This window comes from Plasmodium inui (assembly GCF_000524495.1).
Source record: "Plasmodium inui San Antonio 1 unplaced genomic scaffold supercont1.4, whole genome shotgun sequence".
Lineage (NCBI taxonomy): Eukaryota > Apicomplexa > Aconoidasida > Haemosporida > Plasmodiidae > Plasmodium > Plasmodium inui.
This window is the reverse complement of record NW_008481838.1, coordinates 1,179,965-1,197,836: the sequence shown is the minus strand read 5'-3', so window position 1 is coordinate 1,197,836 and position 17,872 is coordinate 1,179,965. Positions and strand designations below refer to the sequence as shown.

Here is a 17,872-nt window from a genome sequence, read left to right as displayed (position 1 = left end):
GCCTTAACATGTAGAGAAGTGCCGACCATTGACGTTAGCGCAAATATAAAGAACGGGGTAAAGACGTAGACAATTTTGGATGCAAACATTATTTAAAATTTTCGCCTTATGAATTGTTCTCTCACGTTTTTAATCACATTTTTCGTTCGCGAAGATTTCCTTGTTCACTTAACTCTATCTGCAAAAAATTGGAAGCTCACGAAACGCTTGCAAAATGGGGAGACCATCCCACTTGGGTGTCCCCCCCATTTTTTTTTTTTATATTCCTCTTTTCATTTTTCCTAGTATGTGGATAAGAAATGAGTTAACAAAAGTGGCTCCTCTATACATTAACCCCACAACGATTAAAATATACCTTCCAGTGAAACGGTAAAACAAAGGGAAACATCGATACAACCACCTCTCTGTGAAAAAGCAAACGGGGATAAACCCAATCCCCGGTGTTGCAACATCTGAGCACAGTTTGACATGTACACGGGTCCTCCCTTCTCGTTTGTTAACCCGTTCTAGGCCAATTCTCCATGCGTGAATTAAATGTTGTCTCGAAAATGTTTTGCTGATCAGGAAAAGTCAATCACTCAATTTGTGCAAAAAGGGGCCGGCACATCTCAGTCGTAGCAGATATAAATGTCCCAAAAATATGGCATACTCATGTGCACCCCGTTTATTAGCCAACGAAGCGGCCCTCACAGTGCAATTCTTTTCCATTCTGCAATGGGTACAATTGAAGGTGAATCGGTTAGCAGCATAGAAAGGTTTCTTCTCTGCGTTTAACTTAACGGGACGCCGCTTCCATTTGGCGTCAGGCAGCTCGTGAAAGGTTTACTCGTCATAAGGTGTTCCCTCTAACGGAAGCGCATACAAACGAGGATGGGCGAGAATTGATCATAATTTGCTGTTTCCTTATCGAATCACACGCGTAGCAACAAAATGTTGCTGTTTTCCCTCTACGCGTGACGGTAACTCACTGAGAGAAACATCCCCCCCTCTAATTATGTGGGCGAAAACAACGATGTGCCCCCTTGAAAGATAAACTTTCACACCTATATATATCTGCAGCGTACCAAATGTAGAGGGGAAAGCTCACTCAGCTGATGAGCCCGTATCCCCCGTGCTCCCACTCCACAGAGGGGGTCAAACAAATTGGCTCTTACCCTCTCAACAAGATGAAAAGCGAAGCCCCAGTTTGTGTACCTCCAACCGATGAAGTAGATACTAGAAAATGAGTGTAGCTTCGCTTTTTCGCAGCCCCCTAAAGGGTAAACTGCTCAACAAAGTGAAAAACAACAAAGGCTATCTACCATACAGGACGGTGACGAAACGGTTTGGAGAACTTCACCAGCCAAGAACAAAAAGCGAAAAGAAGAGTCACCTCGAAATGATTGACGAAGTGTACTTTGACATGGCGGACGCGATGAGAGAAAAGAACAAACTTGAAATGGAAGAATTTAGCAGCCTACATAGAAACATTTCCGAAATTATATTGAACCATAACACATCTAAGAAGAACGAAGTTGTGAAGAACATCATGCGATACTGCATCGAGTTGAGTCGAAGTAGCAAAACGGACGATCAAAGAAATAAAAAAGAAAAAAAAAAGGGGGGAGACACGACCAAAGTACAAATAATGGAAGAAGGAGCAGAAGAAGTAGAAAAAGAAGTAGAAGAGGAAGAAAAAAAAAAAGACGTCCTAAATATCATCAAGTGCAACATAAAAGACCACTCTAGTCAGTTCAACTCATGCGAAATAGGAATCATCCTGAAGTGCCTCCTCAAAATCAAAGTGAACGATCCATACCTGGTCAACACACTACTGCAACATTATTTTAGGCGAAATATGAAGTTTTCTCAGTATGGGTCTTTATATGTACTGTACGCCTTTGCCAAGTTAAAGCTACTACCTGAGCAGGAAAATAAATTCAAACTGTTGTGCGCAGACATAGTGAAAAAAATTGACAATTTTGAGTTCAAAAATTTATGCTTAATTTGTAACTACTTGTCTGCCTTGTACAACTTTAACAGATTTTACATAAGAAATGTCGTGGAGCAGATATGCTCATATCTTATTGGGAAAAGTTCACACAAGGAACACCCCCATGAGGGACACGCAGGTGTATACCCTGATTCAGTGTGGTGTCCCGATTCGATTCATTACGTGGCGAATGCATGTGCCAGGGTTAACCACTTGAACAAAGAACTGTTTCAGTTTTTGAAGGACAAAATTGAAGAGAAAGCCGCGTACTTTTCCATAGACCAGCTGGTTTCCCTAACCAATGCGTACAGCAAATTCAAAAGTGCAGAAGAGGCAAACTTCCTGACTTTATACATACGTATAGCAGAAGAATTAATAAATAAATCGTATTTGTTGAAACCAAGACATTTGAGCGTTTTAGCCAACTCGTTTAATAATGCATGTGTGCTACATGAAGAACTCTTTCACATCATTACTCAAAATAGTTTACTCCTTTTGAGTTCTTTTGAGCCAAAACAGATCGTAATGATTATACATGCGTACGTAAATATCGGCTTATCAAACAATGCACTTCTAGAGTCCATCTGGAATACTGCCGCGGTATTTATTCACGAGTACACTCTCCAGGAGCTGTCCATGTTGTTGCAGGCCTATACAAAAAGTTCGCAACACCGACAGGATTTCTTCCATCAACTGAGCAGCAAAATTTATTTGCTCCTTACGACGTCTTACCCATTTCTGGAACAAAATGGGACTGTCAATTCTGTAACGTACACTGATCAGAAGTACGTGGAAATGATCGGGAAGGCCAAGGGGTTTGATAATTTAACTCCAGAAAGGATCACATCAGAAAAGCTCTTCTCAATTTTATACCTTCTGTTTAATCACCAATATTATTGCAGTTATGTGGATAACCTCTCAACCAAGCACGGCGCCAAACACGATTGTCGTCTCCATTCCGGGGAGCACATCCAAATTGGGAGCCCTCCAAAGGGACCACCAACAAGGAATGAATTCAATTCAAATAAACATCTTAACAGCTTTAGTGGATACACGTTGAATGACCCAAAAAACGCGTCATACACTTTTTTGACCAGAACCGTGGGGATGGAAGAACTTCCTCAAACTACTCATTGTAGTGGTCATTACAGTGAAACGTCTCCTTTGATCACAACCTTATCTGGTAAAACCAAACAACAGAAAAGTGTCGATCCAAATGAGGATCCGAACCCAGACAGGGGTAACACCCAAGTGAAAGATCTCCATGAGAATCTCTCCCCCAGCGTAAACAACCCCCCGTCCGAGGTACCACAAATAAACTACTCTAACAGCTCAAATAACCATTCCTTGGACACAGACAAAATGGAACAACTGTTAATAACACATCTGAGTAAAGACATAAATTCCACCTTGGTGTGCTCAATAATTTATTCCTTAATTAAAGGGAATTGCTTGCTCCAGTACGACTTGCTCATATGTCTATGCAAATTAGCATTCATCTTTGTCAAGCAGTTTAAAACTTCAGAGCTAGCCAATGTGTGTTCTGCTCTGTCAGAGGCTTACGTACGTGCATCAGATGAAAATAATAGGCAGAATGAGCTCATAGCGAAATGGCAAAATGGGAGGGACTCGGAAGAAACCGCTGATGAGGGAGCTGCTTCGTCTCAAACTGTCTCAACATCAAGCCTGCGGAGCCCCCATGAGAAAAACAAAACTGAAAAGAACGGACCAACCTACGATGAACAGCTGTACAATTCGTCGAAGCAATATTTAATCATGTGCACCCTCTTTTTCGATAACGTGCAATCCCATTTGGGAAAGAAAAAAAGTTCATTTACCGATGTGCACAGTACGTACAAATTGATAACTGCATTCGGCGGTCTGCGGATGAGCAAGTACTCCTCCATATCCTTGCATTTATTTAGGCTCTCCCTCCTGGAGATTAAGAATTTGTCTTATTTGCCCCTCCAGAAGATGGTAATTCATGTGTGAAGCCGCGGTGTAGGAAGTGTGCCTTGTTGGAGGTGCACACCACCGAATATAACCCGATGTCGCCCGATACCACCCAATACCACCACGTTACAGTGCCCTTCTTACATTTCTCCCTCACTAAAATGCTCCCCCTTCTTCGAACCCTGTCCCACAGGCAAACGCGTTCATGGAAATGAACGTCTACAATGAAGACGTCTATGCATTTATAAACAAAATACAAAAGACGAAAAAGAACAAGTGAGCATTGTCATCCGAGTTATTTAGGGACCCCTTTTTTTAAAGTACACCTTTTTTTTTTTTGTGAACAAATCTGAATAGTAATTATTACCGCAACTATTGGCTGTATTTTCCTAATTAGTTTATAGCGTTCCTTTACAAGTGCATAACCTACCAAGAAAATTCTCCACTCATGTGCACATGTCTGCGCTAAGATGTTTTCACAAATGTATCACCCTCTGCACTAATTCCCATTGTACTTCACCATAAATGAACGTGATGTTGAACAATGGAAGGCCACCCTTGAAGTCCCCAATTTTACTCGTCCCGGATTTGTCTGCCTCATTTTTTTGCGTAAAAACATGAATCAAACATTTTGAGATAAATCTAAAAACAAAATTTCAACATCGTCATGTGAACTGCGCAAATGTTGTTTGGTAAAATTGTCAGCTGCTCGGTTCCGTGACTTTGTGCAATCCGTAGAAACGCCACTTCGTATACGCAAAATAGGAAGCGTCGTTTTACGAGAGCATACCAAATAAAGTGATTCGATAGGGCAAATAGACAGTACGGTTCTATTTGGTCTAACAGACTGTTGCAACCGTTTCGGAGTCTCTTTCAGCATGGTCTCCACGATTGATCTATTTTGATGGTGCCTTTACTTTGTGCAAGCATGTGCGCACAGAAAAATTCGTGTATATATATCCGTCCTAGGACCCCCATTTTGTGTGCCTCTTAATCATGTGCAGTTCTTTGTAGCCTCTACATATCTTGTGCCTCCATCTGCTGTAATCTCCCCGTCACAGTACAAATTCTTTTTCAACACGATGGAGGGTTTCATAATGGTAGGTTCGCTCCAATGGATGCGCGCACACACTGCCTCGAAAGTGAAGTGGGGAAAACAAATCAATCAGACGTACATCCTTTTGGTCGTCCTTATTTTATTTCCTATTCTGTTCTGCTCTGTCCATTGGGAATTCCCATTCTACAATGTAAGTTATTTTTAAATAGAGATGATCGGTACTTAAAGGGTGTAGAAAAAAAAAAAATGTATATTCGTGCAAACATAGAAAGAAGGGGATCCTTGAAGAAACCAAACCTTACGCATAAACCCCCATAACCACATACTTAGCTACCCCTCCTATGTAGGTTGCATTTTGACTTCATCAGGACGTGGGGTCTCTTCCCATTGAGGCAAATAATCACATGTATTTTTTTGTACCATCCTTTACTGAAAAGTAATGTAATCCGCATTAGAGAGGAAATGGGAAAACTTGCAGTAACCCATTTAACACATGTAGGTCAAAAAAAAGAAAAAAAAAAAAAAACGCTCATTGCCAAAGCGTATTTCCCCCTAAATGGGATTTTCCTTCGTATACGGATTTATGCCCAGGGAGCGCAAAAATTATTTGTGTAATGTGCAGGGCGGTACAAATAAAAAGAAAGAAGAACATCAACATATACGTTCGGATAATACGCACTACACGTAAGCAGTACATGAAGCTGCATCCCTGAAGTAATAAAAAATAAATGTTCAGACGGTGACGGGACTCGAACCCGCAATCTTCGGTTCCGAAGACCGACGCCTTATCCATTAGGCTACGCCGTCACTATTGTGAAATTGACAACGTAAACTCTGTATCGGATTCTTGATTACTTCCATTATTTGGGTACTTTCTATTTGGTACGTACTTAGCATTTTAAGGAGGAAATTTAAATTCAATTATGCCTTTTCCTGCTTTAAAAAAAAAAGCCTCCTTTTTTTGCTGCGCCTTTGTTCGTGCGTTGGCCAAATTTATGCCCCTTCTAAGCGCTCCTCAACAGCCCGCAGGAAATTTTCAGCGCTAACCAGCAGAAGGCCAGTTTACCCATCCTGTAAATTGTTTATATGCCAATTTTATCACATTAAAATGAAAGGTAAGGAAATGGAGTCAAATAAAACTCAAAAAATAAACGTGTCGAAGCAAGATAATAATGTGAAAATAAAACGTGAAAGGTACGAATGTTTGGCTCCACATGCAGTGGAGAAATGACAAAGCGAGAACTCCCCCGTCGCCCGCTTTCGACAAATAACCAAAGTTAACGAACTCGCAACATTTACAATAAAATGAAGAACAAATGACTTAAGCTGAAGAAGAAGAAAAAAAAAAAAAAAAAAAAACATATTCCCTAATTTAATATGCAAACGAACATACATTTAACGAAAACAAATAACCATCCGTATATGTACTTATACATATAACGCAGCATAAAATTGAAAAGGGGAAAGGAAACCTGGCACAAATACATTTCACCTCATTTGATGTCATACAAAACTGTGCTTCTAATAAATGTCATACGAACGAATCAAATAAAAGCAACTGCAGGGAGATGATAAAGAAGCTGCAAGTAGCTACAAATAACCGCCCATATTTTGATGCCTCTTTTTTTTCTTCTACTCGGGACGGGCGAGGGTACCCCAGGAGGATTACCCAATCCGCTGAACGAACCCCCCACCAACTAATTCTGAATTTTGCAATTCCACAAACCATCATTCAAGTAATGTATATTTTCAATGCAGATATCTTTGTTGACCTCCAAGCTGAATGGGAAAGAGACAAAAAAGAATTATGTATGATGGGTACAAACGGTGTGCGAAAAACGAGGTAGTCTCATTGGTTCTTATCCGTACATTTCCTTTGATGACATGGTAGTTATTCCTAGGGCACACGCGAATTCTTTGTCCTCCGCTCGAATTTGCTACGATAAAAAAGGGGGAAAAATACAACTGAGAGGAAGGTGGTCAGAGACGCGCCGGTTTGGCTATATTCTGTTCCATACATCTACATATATATACACCTTCATGCACATGTATCCTTACGACCACGGTGTTTGATTCTACGTCGTCTAGCCTCCCACCGGGGGATGTAACTCCTGGACACATTATATTCGACCCACGCAGGACGTTTTTTATGGCTCCCTTGTCAACTTGTATCTGTGGCATCATGAAGGGGTCTACACAAGGGGGACATAAATATGAGCATAAGAACATGTGCCGGCAGGATGCGGGTAAGAACTAGAGCGTACAAAGAGGGTCTATGCAGTGGAGACTGGGAGCGGATTCTATGAAGACACACGCGTAAGGATTCATATAATTTTTTATGCGCCCCGTTAGTGAAAAGAAAAAGAAAAAAATGCCATTCTTAAAAGGAAAAAAAAGGGAAACTCCATTTGCTTCTCACATTTGTGCACTAATTTTAAGTTGGGCATCCAAGGACCATTCCTTATTTGAAAAAAGAGCAACTCATTGTTCCCAATAATTACAGTCACGTGGTTTATGCTATAAAAAGGTAAAGAGTAGCCGGGGGTGGATAGACTAACATACGCACACTTGTTACGTTTCCACGCGTACGAATCATTTGGGTAATTTAATAACAATAGAAAAAAAAAAAATGAACAGAGTGGTGGTGGCCATTTTGATCGCCCCTCCTTCTCTTTTAGTACCATTTTCCTAAAAACAGGGGCCCCTTTTTGGGAAATATATCCTCAATGAAATCTTCTAATTTGGGGTATTGCTGTAAAATCTTCAGGGGAAAAAATAGTTTAATTTACGTGTATGTTTTTCCTCTAAACCAGCACGCGACGGAGTGCCCATGAGGAGGGGAATCCGCAGGGTACCACATACAACGAATACGCATAGAACCACTATGAAACCTCAAATAAAACTGGAATAGAACTAATGTAGAAGCGCAGGTACGCGCGCAACTATGTTGTTAGCTTTGCGTCGGTACGTCTGCGTCGGTACATCTACATCAGCACAGCTACGTCAGTACATCTACGTCAGCACATCTACGTCGGTACATCTACATCAGCACATCTACGTCGGTACATCTACGTCACTACATCTACGTCACTACATCTACATCGGCACATCCGCGTCAACACATCTTTGGCGCAAAACGTCCACGCCTGCAGTCGAACTAAAACGTAGCAAGTACGAGTGCTCTTTTTCCCTTTTTTCGACAGCGCCAAAGGAAAACGTACCGTTGCTTTCATACTCCTCTGAACTGAGGACTTCATCAAATTCTGGGAAGAAATATTGTCGGCGCAGAATCCCTTCATGGTTTTCAAAGTATCTCTTGTCAACGCTTCTATGCAGAGTTAACGAGTAAGCCTAAGCTTTATAAATGGCACAAATTGGGACGCACGAAAATGTAAAAAAAAAAAAGTTATCATAAAGTAATACCACACTATTGCTAACTATTGTTAACTATCTCTAACTATCGCTAATTACCGCCGACTTTATCGAACTTTCTTGAACCCCCGTACGACTGCTTAAATTTTTTCTTGCTCCTCGAATACGTTAGAATAATTTAATCTCCCAAGAAAAAGTGTCAGAACCATATGAGAAGAAAAAAATTCGTGTTAATTATCAACTTAGCGAAGCGATATCGTGGGGATGCTGGTCACCTACTACATCTACCGTTAAATGCTCCTTTGATGTAACTTATGCACAGTCGCTTCCAACAGTGCGCGTCGTATTTTTTTTAAAAGGCGGAGGCAGTAAATCTTCACTCTGCTCAAACGTACCCAAGTATGCAAATAAGTTTACAATCCCTGACGCGTTCGCAAAAGGGAGAAATGAAAAACGCTAAATATGTTTCAACATAACCCAATTGAGAAAAAAAAAATCTCTTATAAATGGCACCAAAAAAAAAAGCAAAAGCGAAAGCAAAGAAAACCAAACGCGAATGGAAAGGAAGAGCAAAAGGAAATATAAGGAGTGTAAAAAGAGTTCTATCTAAAAACTGCACGATTGCAGGGGAAGCAAAGAAAAACTCAACATGTGAACAGCCGATCCCCCCCTTCTCCAGTAGGTGTTATATATGTACCGCCCAGATGATGCATACGTACCTTTGTGCGCCGAGGATCCCACTTTTCATAAACCTTCAGGATGGCTCCCCGGGCGGGATTAAAGCGTTTACTGAAAAAGCGTACTGAAAGACTACCGCGAGGGGGATAATACCCTTCCCCTTAACTAATTATTCATTCGCTATTTAATAAATTAGCACCAAAAAAAAGGAAAGTAAAATGGAGCAAAATGCGGCAAAATAGGTAACCATAAAAATAGTGAAAAACGAACGGGCAAAAATGGAAAATGCGTAATACACAAACACACACACTTCTTTGTTCACGTGTGCTCGTTTTGCCGCGCAAGTGGGATGTACTAAAAATTTCGAATTTAAAAAGGGGGCGAAGTAGCGCAGAGAAATGGCGAATGACGAAGCGACGATCTCTTGGAGAATCGCGCGAGGCATTAAAAATGAGCAAACTGATAGTTACAAAAAACACAATCACACAAATATCTGAATGGAAAAAGAATGGTAATAGAGATAATAATAGCGATAGTAATGGCGATGATAATGGCATAATAATAGCGATAATAAAAGCAATAATAAAAGCAATAATAATAGCGATAAAATAATCAAAAAAAAAACAAAGGGGAAACACACACAAAAGAGAATGAGCTAGGTAACGAATGCTGCAATGGTCTAATAGACATCTGCGTTTATGCAACTGTGCCCATCCATACATATAAGCTTGTAGATCTGCGGGGGAGGAGTAGAAGAATATTCTTCTCCATTCGTTAGAACAAATTGGAAGGAAGCCGAATGTTAGTAGATCCCCGATGGGTGTACAAAGCCCACAAATTGGGAAGTTTATTATTCTGTTTTTTTGCTTTCGAAATGTATCCATGTTCGCGTTCATATGCTTGTGTGCAAGTCCGCTCTGGAGATATACTTATGCATACTCACGTGTTCACATTGTAACCGGGGTTTTAACTTCTGACTAGTCTGAAATACTGGGACCACAGAAAAGGTTCGCCTTGGTCAAGCAAGGGGAAAGGAACAAAATTTGTCACTTATATCCCCCTCTTCACTCACGCCTTCTCTCTTCGCCGGCGATTTCCTTCACTTCACTGGTATCTTCATCGGAGTTCTTTTCATTTTCTTTATTTTGTTCATGTTCACTCTGGTTATCATTACCCTTCCCATTGTCGTTGCTGCTTCCGTTGTCACTTCCATTACCACTTCCGTCGCCACTACTATTGCTGCCTCTTTCTCCACTACCGCTACCGTTGCCATCACCGCTGCTTCCGTTTTCCTCGCGCTCCTTCACATCGTCCATTTTAGACTTATCACTCAGTGAGCACATAGTCATAGGCAAATGATGCGAAATGAAAAACGACGTCGGAGTTCTAAACGAATCTGCATTTATATCCATTTTATTACATTCTAAGTTTTCCAAAAGTTTCGACAAAATTCCATCCTCACTTAAGTCTTGCATAGACCTCAACTGGCTTTTCACGTCATCATTCGATATCATCCTTCCTTCGATTATTTTGGCGAATGCATTTAAGTTCACTTCTACTTTGTTCAGGTAGTCGAGGAGGCCTATCCTGTGTTTTATCCCTTCGATGATCTGGGGAGAGTGCACAGGGGGAAGTTACCCATGTGGAAAGTAACCCACGTGAGGGGTCGCGTTGGTCCAAAGGCATAAATGAGCATGCAGAGAAGTACTAATGAAAGATAGCAAAAACTCAAGAAGGTACACACGAAGGGGGACCCAAACAAAAGATGTCTCAATCACGCGTAGGTCACCCGTCCCTTACCTTCTTCTGTATCAACTTCTTATTCTGCTTATTCTCATTTTTCCATTCTTCCCTTATTTGGTTAAGTGAGAACTCCAGGTCCACGTCCCACTTCATGTCCTTCAAAAAAGGAAAAAACAAATAGCACAGGAGTGAGCCGATCTATACATTTAACCTCGGCGGGGGGTTTACCATCACCACCATCACCCCTCATTCAACTATGCACCTTTAGGTAATCAGACATAGTATGATATGGTGTCATTTTATTTTATTCTATTCTTTCTCTTACCTGAATCAAGCTCGCCACAGTCAGTCCAGTTGGGTCGAACTTATTCTCGGGGGGTTCCCCAATGTTCGGAATGGAAATGTCATCAACGTTCACATCCAATTCAATGTTGGATTCCTTTATCTGGTCAAAACTGAGGTGAAAATCGCTGACAGTTTTTTCACCATACAGGGAAATCAGAGAACTAATCATGTTATTAGGATCTACATTTATCGATTCTAAAATTTCTGAGATCTTATTCCACTCCTTTATTAGCATGCTCATACATTCGCTCTGTTTTTCCCAGTACTGACATATCAAATTATGTTCTTCAACTTTTATTTCCCTTTCCTTCGGGCTCATTTTTGGCTTCACATTTTCTTTTTTTTTCTGCGAGTAGGGGCGTCAAACAGGCATAGGTGAGGAGTGCGCTTAAGCGTGTTCACGTGCGTCCTCAGATATGCACACATGTATCCACCCTCATGCATGCCCATGTTGCAAAAATTAAATAATGAACGGGAGTCGAATATACATGTGTGCGATTTCCACTCGTTTGCTTATCCACACACAACGCAACAATCAAACGCATTTTTTTTTTTTTTTTTGCTATTCCCCCAATAGGGAGCGACACAATTGTAACTGCTTCACGCGCAACGAATTTTTATCCACATTTTTTCGCCTATCTCCACCTACCAGTGCACTTTCTTTGGAGGTGTCCGCCGCATTGGCCTCTGAAAATCTTTTCTTAATTTCGGAATTTATTTGGTTCCCTAACAAGGCTATCAATTTGAGGATCATTTTTTTCCGCTTCTCGTTGAAGACTTCTTTAATTTCTTCCTTTTCCATACTCTTTAAAACGTACTTGTAGTAACTGTTTGAAACCTACGAAGGTGAAACATTTACGAGGTGAAACATTTACGGGGGAAAACATTTACGGGGGAAACCTTTAAGTGGTGTAATCGCCGGGTGGTTAACTTTCATTTGGGGGTGCAAGCACAAATGGGAAGGGTGTCCAGCCTTATGCATCGCTACCCCTATGAATTGCTCTCCATATGCAGCTTACCGTGTGAGCCAGGCTCATCAGCTTTGCGCTGTTATTCTTTCCAGGCAATTGGGAGTAATCTATGGGGTCCAAGTTGTAGCTCTCGAAAGGGTTCGGTATGTCATATTTCTCGAGCAACCCAGTAACATGCTGAATTTTTTTTAACTTAATTTCTGTAGCATTTTTTACTTTATTTGAATCCAAAACGAGTTTCCTATTTGGTTCGCTTTTCTTTTCCTGTCTCAGTCTCCTTTTCGGCTCATCAAATATCGAAGCCCTTTTTTTTTCCGTAATGCTTTTGTCAATTTTTAAATTTCTTAATTCTTCCGATAGGATGTGATCTTCTATTTTTTTATTTAATTCTTTCTCATTATCTTCCCCCTTAAGAGACTTAGTTTTATTTTCATTTTCCCCCTGCGACTTGTTTTCCTGGTCCCCTTGGGACAACTTAAACTTGACGCTTAGGGACGATCCGCTTTTGTTTCTGAGCGACGTTCCCCTGATTATGGACTTGAGCTGTGCGGAAGGCGGTGCAGAAATCAAAAAAGAGAGAAAAAAAAATGAAAGAGAAAAGCCAAATGTGTAAAACGAATAGGTATATATTTGTGTATGCACCACAACAACGGATTGATGTGCACAAGGCGGATTCACCACTACGGGTGTATTACATTTTTATCGTTTTCTCCTCCGCTTAGGGACTCCTTAGATTTTTCCAGTGACTCTGCGAGAGAGAAGGGAGGCAGAATTAACAATAAACACCGAACGATGAAATATGCAACCCAACAGTAACGCCGGTGGATGAATAATTATCCCTCCTGGAGGGGGCAAGACGTGCCCCACAAAGCGACTTTTTCATCGCTCACGTGCAAAGGCAAACCTTTCAACGACTCGTCGGACTCCGGAACCACACAAGACGCGATATTAGGAATGTCATCGCTCTTCTGATGGTACGTAGTGGTTATAATGTGCTGCTTCACATTATCATTTTGATTAACGAAAAGGGGCGAAGAGGACTGCAAAGTAACATGAGTAACATCATCATATTCACGAACCTCAACCACTGACTTTGGAATCAGTGCATATATTTTCTCATCTAAATTTTCGTTCTTTGACAGTGCCTTTAATGCATAGGGGTCAACTTGTTCGTTTATCGGGATGGCTGTACTATACATTTCGGCTAAGGACTTTCCATAACTAACTATGTTCTTTTTTTTTTTCTTTACTTGTTTTTTGTTCTCAGCTGGTAGTCTGATGATTGTGAGCGCGCCTTTTTCTGCAGTTGAGAGGGGGAGAAACGGGAATGGAATGGGAAGCAACAGAGTGTGCAGAATGGACATTGCAGAATCGACTTTGCAGAATGGATTGTGCACAATATGGGGCCCCAGATGTGTCTTCCGTCCGGAGCGTAGCCCCCGTCACAATTACTGCACCCCTCCACTATGAAGGGCGCACATATTCCTCATGGGCATACCGCTTTTCGAGTCGTGCGAATAGCTCCGCTGGTAATTTCGCCTATTCTCACGGTTATCCATGTCTAATGGGAGTAAGGGGCACAAAAGCAGATTAACACACTAAGCAAGCGTTGGGGTAAACAGACGCAAGGTTAAAAACAGGAGCGGACTTACGCAAAGATAAACACACGCTGGGCTAAGTGCCCCAGGGGGCGTACCTGAGTATGAGACATCGGGGTAGTCCTCCTCCCGGTACTCCTCGTAGGCAGAGTTCACTTGGGACGTACACTCCTGGTCGGGGTAATACTCCTCCGAGTATGTCTCAAACGCGGGGCCATAAGAGTCTCTTTTTCTACTGTCCTTTGCGTAATTCATCATTGTATCGTGATGGAGTCTCTTCACGCTTCTCTCTGGGTAGTGCTGATAATTCATTTTTCGGTTGGCATAATTATGTTCCTTTCTGGGGTTGTAATGATTCTCATCCAAGTCAACATCGTCATTGGCGTTTTTGCTCATACGTTCCTCCTCGTTGTTATTCACATTTTCGTAAAAAAAATTGTTCAAGTGATTACTATTATTATTATAATCCTCTGATGAGGGGTACCTCTGGTAGTCTTCATCATTTGGAGGATCATAGTTCGTAGCTTTCTTGCCTTTATACGTCCCTTGCATATTATTGTAACGTTTTCTTACCTGTTTAGCGTCCTCATATTGAGGGGTACTACCATATGGATTTGCACTTTGCGGGAGGGACTTATCCCTCATATGGTGCGTATTAACAGCTGTATAACGCTTAGATATTCTATTGGCACTACCCAGGTTAAATGTATTCACATTAACCGCGGCCACGTTTGAGACGACATCACTTGCATTCTCCACGTTCCGGCCTCTCCTCTCACATGTCATCATATTCGCTTTGTCATTACCAAACTCGGGGGATACTTTGCCCGAATCGACTGTATTATACTGGTAACTTTTCGAAGGAGCATTCACATCTGCCCTGTCAAAAAATCTTTGCTTCTCCCCCAAGTTGGCATTTCCACTCCCATTAGGGGCATTACCTCCGTCTTTCTTAAATGACTGCTTAGTGTTATTACCACCTGCGTTATTGTTCACGCAACTATTGGTGGTGGCGACACCTACCACTTGGGGGCAGTGATTGTACTCGACTGTGGAAAGATATTCATCCTCCTCGTTATCGCCTAATGGGGCACCCCTGTCCAATCCATTAATGCCCTTTTCATTATTGTTAGACGAATTTTGGGGATATTTTTTATCTTCTCCTTTGGTCTCACCCAGGGGGGCACTAAAGTCGGCTGAGTTTTCCTTAATGCCCTCCATTCGATCCTTCATATGTGGGTCGACAAATTTCGAACCAAATTTTTTGTCAAAAGCATTTTGATGAGAAAAATTCGAGTCTATTGTACTTAGGGAAAAATTCTGGTGCTCCTTTCTGTTTCCATCTTTGTCAACCGCGTATTTATGTTGAGGCATATTTTTCTCATTTTTCGATGCATTGGGGTAATGGGCATACATGTTTCTTTTCATATTAGGGTTATGATGTTTCAATGCGTAATTATTAGGGGCTCTTTCGTGGTTCATAACCATGTCGTCATTATGCCTGCTATGGTGTATTCCTTTTTTGGATCCATTTTTTTGGTTCATCATGGCGCTTTTACTATTAGGAACATTTTTATTCCTCTGGAACTCGTTATGTCCCAAACCTGTTGCTACACCGTTATCACTCATTTTGTTATGTTGGATAAAATTTTCCTCATTCAAAATTTTATCCTTTGGCGCTAGTGTGTCGTTTTTATAGCTACCCTTTCCACCCATGACATTCTTCATATTGGGCTTACTATTTTGTTCGATCTGATTTTTCTGGTATAGTTTGTCCCTTCCCATGTAGGAAATGGGCTGAGGTGGTAGGGGTGGTACCGCCCCTTGTGTTCCTACCCCTGTTGTTCCCACCGGAACTGTCCCTTGGGGGGGATCCCTAAAATCGGCATTGCCATACTTGTTCATATTTCTGTTCATCTTGGAGTAATTATAATTCCCCCTATGATCCTTGTTACTTTTGGTATACATTAAATTCTTCTTTCCGAAATGATCGAAATTTTGTTTCTGACTATGTGTCCCCTCCGCGGCACCTCCTTTCGCGTTGTTAATAGCCTCCTCGGTGTTGTTTCCGGCAGTTCCACTTGGAGCTTCCTTTAAATCGTTAAACTTGCGATGCGGTGCGCTGCCACTCGCATTGGGGACAGCACCTTTGCTAGCCACCGCATTATTTACAGTGTTATACGCGGAATTCGTTTTTAAACTATTCTCCTCATTATAGTAACCTATTCTTCGAAACTTGGATCGATCCTTCGTCAAATTGTTATGATCGCCATACTTCTTTTCGACGTAATTTTTACCAATGTGTTCACTCAGAACGGTGTTTTTCGGCTTGACAAATTCCTTTTCCTCATTATTGGTGGCGTTTAATTTTTCATAATAATTCTTCTTTTTCAAACTACTGCTAGCGTTGTTATAAACTTTATTTTTTATCATATTTTCTTTGTCTAAAATCTTATTCTTAACCTCTATGTTGCTGTAACCATATATCGTTTCATCATTCATCTCCTTTCGTCTATTTCCATTAGTTGGAAAATTTGGATTAACCATAGAACTGGGATGGTTGGCTCTACTATATGTTGTATGTGTGCCAAAAGTTTGATAAGTTCTGTCTTTTTTTATTTGTAAAATGTCGTTCACGTTTTTTTTCTTTTGTATATTCGAAAAGTTTCTCCTGTTGGGATTATGCATAGTGTTTCTTGCTTTGCCTGGCGGAGCCTACTACACGTGTGTATGCATATATGCGTGTAGCGACGTGCACATGGGCAGAAGGCTTTTATGTGCTCGTGGCCCCGGTGCTACACTGCGGTGCTGCGGCTCCGAGGGACGCATACGGTGCAAAAACAAGTGCACAAGTACAGATGTACAGAAGCGCAGATGTACAAATGTACGTCTCCGCGCAGATATTCATACCCACACGTGCGCCTATTGGCCAGTAGCGGATATGCCGATTCGTTAACGCTTGCACGCGCGGGGCCTCCCAACTGACGCAACCAGAAACAAACACGCTGAAACAAATAAAAAAAGGATGAAAAGTCAGAAGGCGCGGAAAACTAACTCAAATGCGCAGAACCATTAAAAGTACAATGGTTGGAAAATAAAAAAAAATTGCGCAAATGTATAAGTGCAGACATACACAATGCCGTGCATGTTCATTCACCCTTTATGCATCTCGTAAATTTTGGCTATTCCTACTTTCCCGTCGATGTGCCATTTTTTGTTTATCAAAAACGTTGCAGTTTCATTTTCAAATGACAAAGACATAACCGTGTCATTTAAAATGTCACTATTTTATTTTTTTTTAATCTGTAAAATGGGGAAGAAATGGTATCTCCAATGATGTATTTTCCTTTTTTTCCTTTTCCCTGGCGCAAATTAACATTTTTTTTTTTTTTACATAATTACTCATATGCAATTTTTTAAGCATACATTTCCGCTCATTTATGCAAATATATGCATATAGTACATGTGAACATTTTTCCTTTTGCTTTTTTTTTTTTTTTGCTGGGGTTCCAGTGAAACTACTCTTAAAAGGAAACTAAAATGAACATTCACATTTTCACCCAGTAAAAAGATAACAAAAAAAATGATACTAAATTGTGCTATTTGTTGCGAAAAAGGAAAAGAAGAAATGCGCAAAAGGGATGCCCATACCCGCCAAAAAAAAAAAAAAGCGATACGATGAGATACGATTGGCAATATGCATATATACGATGCGTTACGGAGGAGTGTGAAAATTCCCCACCCCATCCGTTCAGCAAAAAATAAAAATGCTGTTCCGCGAAAAATAAGAATTGTGAGAAAAGCATAATCAGTGGTATGTCCTTAGCCCCCTTTTTTTAACCAATTTTACACCTTAAAAAATTGAAGCAAAGATGGAGGAAGAATGAGTACATTTTTTTATCATATTCTTCCGCGACATCTTCGTAATTTCCTCACTTTTTTTTGTATCACCATATGGGATTAACTTGTTTTTTTTTTTTTTTTTTTTCCTTCCCTCTGTATGTGTGTGTGCAAAGTTCTGCCAGAATGTTTTTCCGTGGACATTACTTTCTCCCTCACATTTCAAACTTGCCCTTAAGTTATTTGCAACATGTAAAACTGATGTGTACACGTGTAAACATACTTATGGCTTTATTACGTAATTTTATGCTTAAGAATAATTACCCCCTAACCATAAAAGGGG

General features: G+C 40.8%; 3 protein-coding genes and 1 non-coding gene across 4 annotated transcripts; 1 reads left to right on the top strand and 3 right to left on the bottom strand.

The window, feature by feature from the left end:
- Positions 1–1,222: 1,222 nt before the first annotated feature.
- Positions 1,223–4,205, top strand: C922_01440 (hypothetical protein; the record flags this gene model as incomplete). The annotated part of the gene is made up of 2 exons (XM_008817043.1): positions 1,223–3,949; positions 4,119–4,205. 2 exons carry the CDS (start codon positions 1,223–1,225, stop codon positions 4,203–4,205), a joined length of 2,814 nt encoding a protein of 937 aa, XP_008815265.1.
- A 1,511-nt stretch (positions 4,206–5,716) lies between these two features.
- On the bottom strand, positions 5,717–5,789 carry C922_01439. The gene has a single exon. It is a non-coding gene; the product is annotated as a tRNA-Arg (tRNA).
- An 890-nt stretch (positions 5,790–6,679) lies between these two features.
- On the bottom strand, positions 6,680–8,281 carry C922_01438 (PUA domain-containing protein; the record flags this gene model as incomplete). Its single annotated transcript, XM_008817042.1, has 6 exons — positions 6,680–6,761; positions 6,852–6,919; positions 7,041–7,174; positions 7,402–7,499; positions 7,664–7,743; positions 8,204–8,281. The coding sequence occupies 6 exons, from the start codon at positions 8,279–8,281 to the stop codon at positions 6,680–6,682; spliced, it is 540 nt and encodes a 179-aa protein (XP_008815264.1).
- Positions 8,282–10,096: 1,815 nt separating this feature from the next.
- Positions 10,097–16,377, bottom strand: C922_01437 (hypothetical protein; the record flags this gene model as incomplete). Its single annotated transcript, XM_008817041.1, has 9 exons — positions 10,097–10,642; positions 10,833–10,931; positions 11,101–11,466; positions 11,770–11,958; positions 12,140–12,634; positions 12,787–12,839; positions 12,996–13,391; positions 13,590–13,652; positions 13,788–16,377. The coding sequence occupies 9 exons, from the start codon at positions 16,375–16,377 to the stop codon at positions 10,097–10,099; spliced, it is 4,797 nt and encodes a 1,598-aa protein (XP_008815263.1).
- Positions 16,378–17,872: the final 1,495 nt, after the last annotated feature.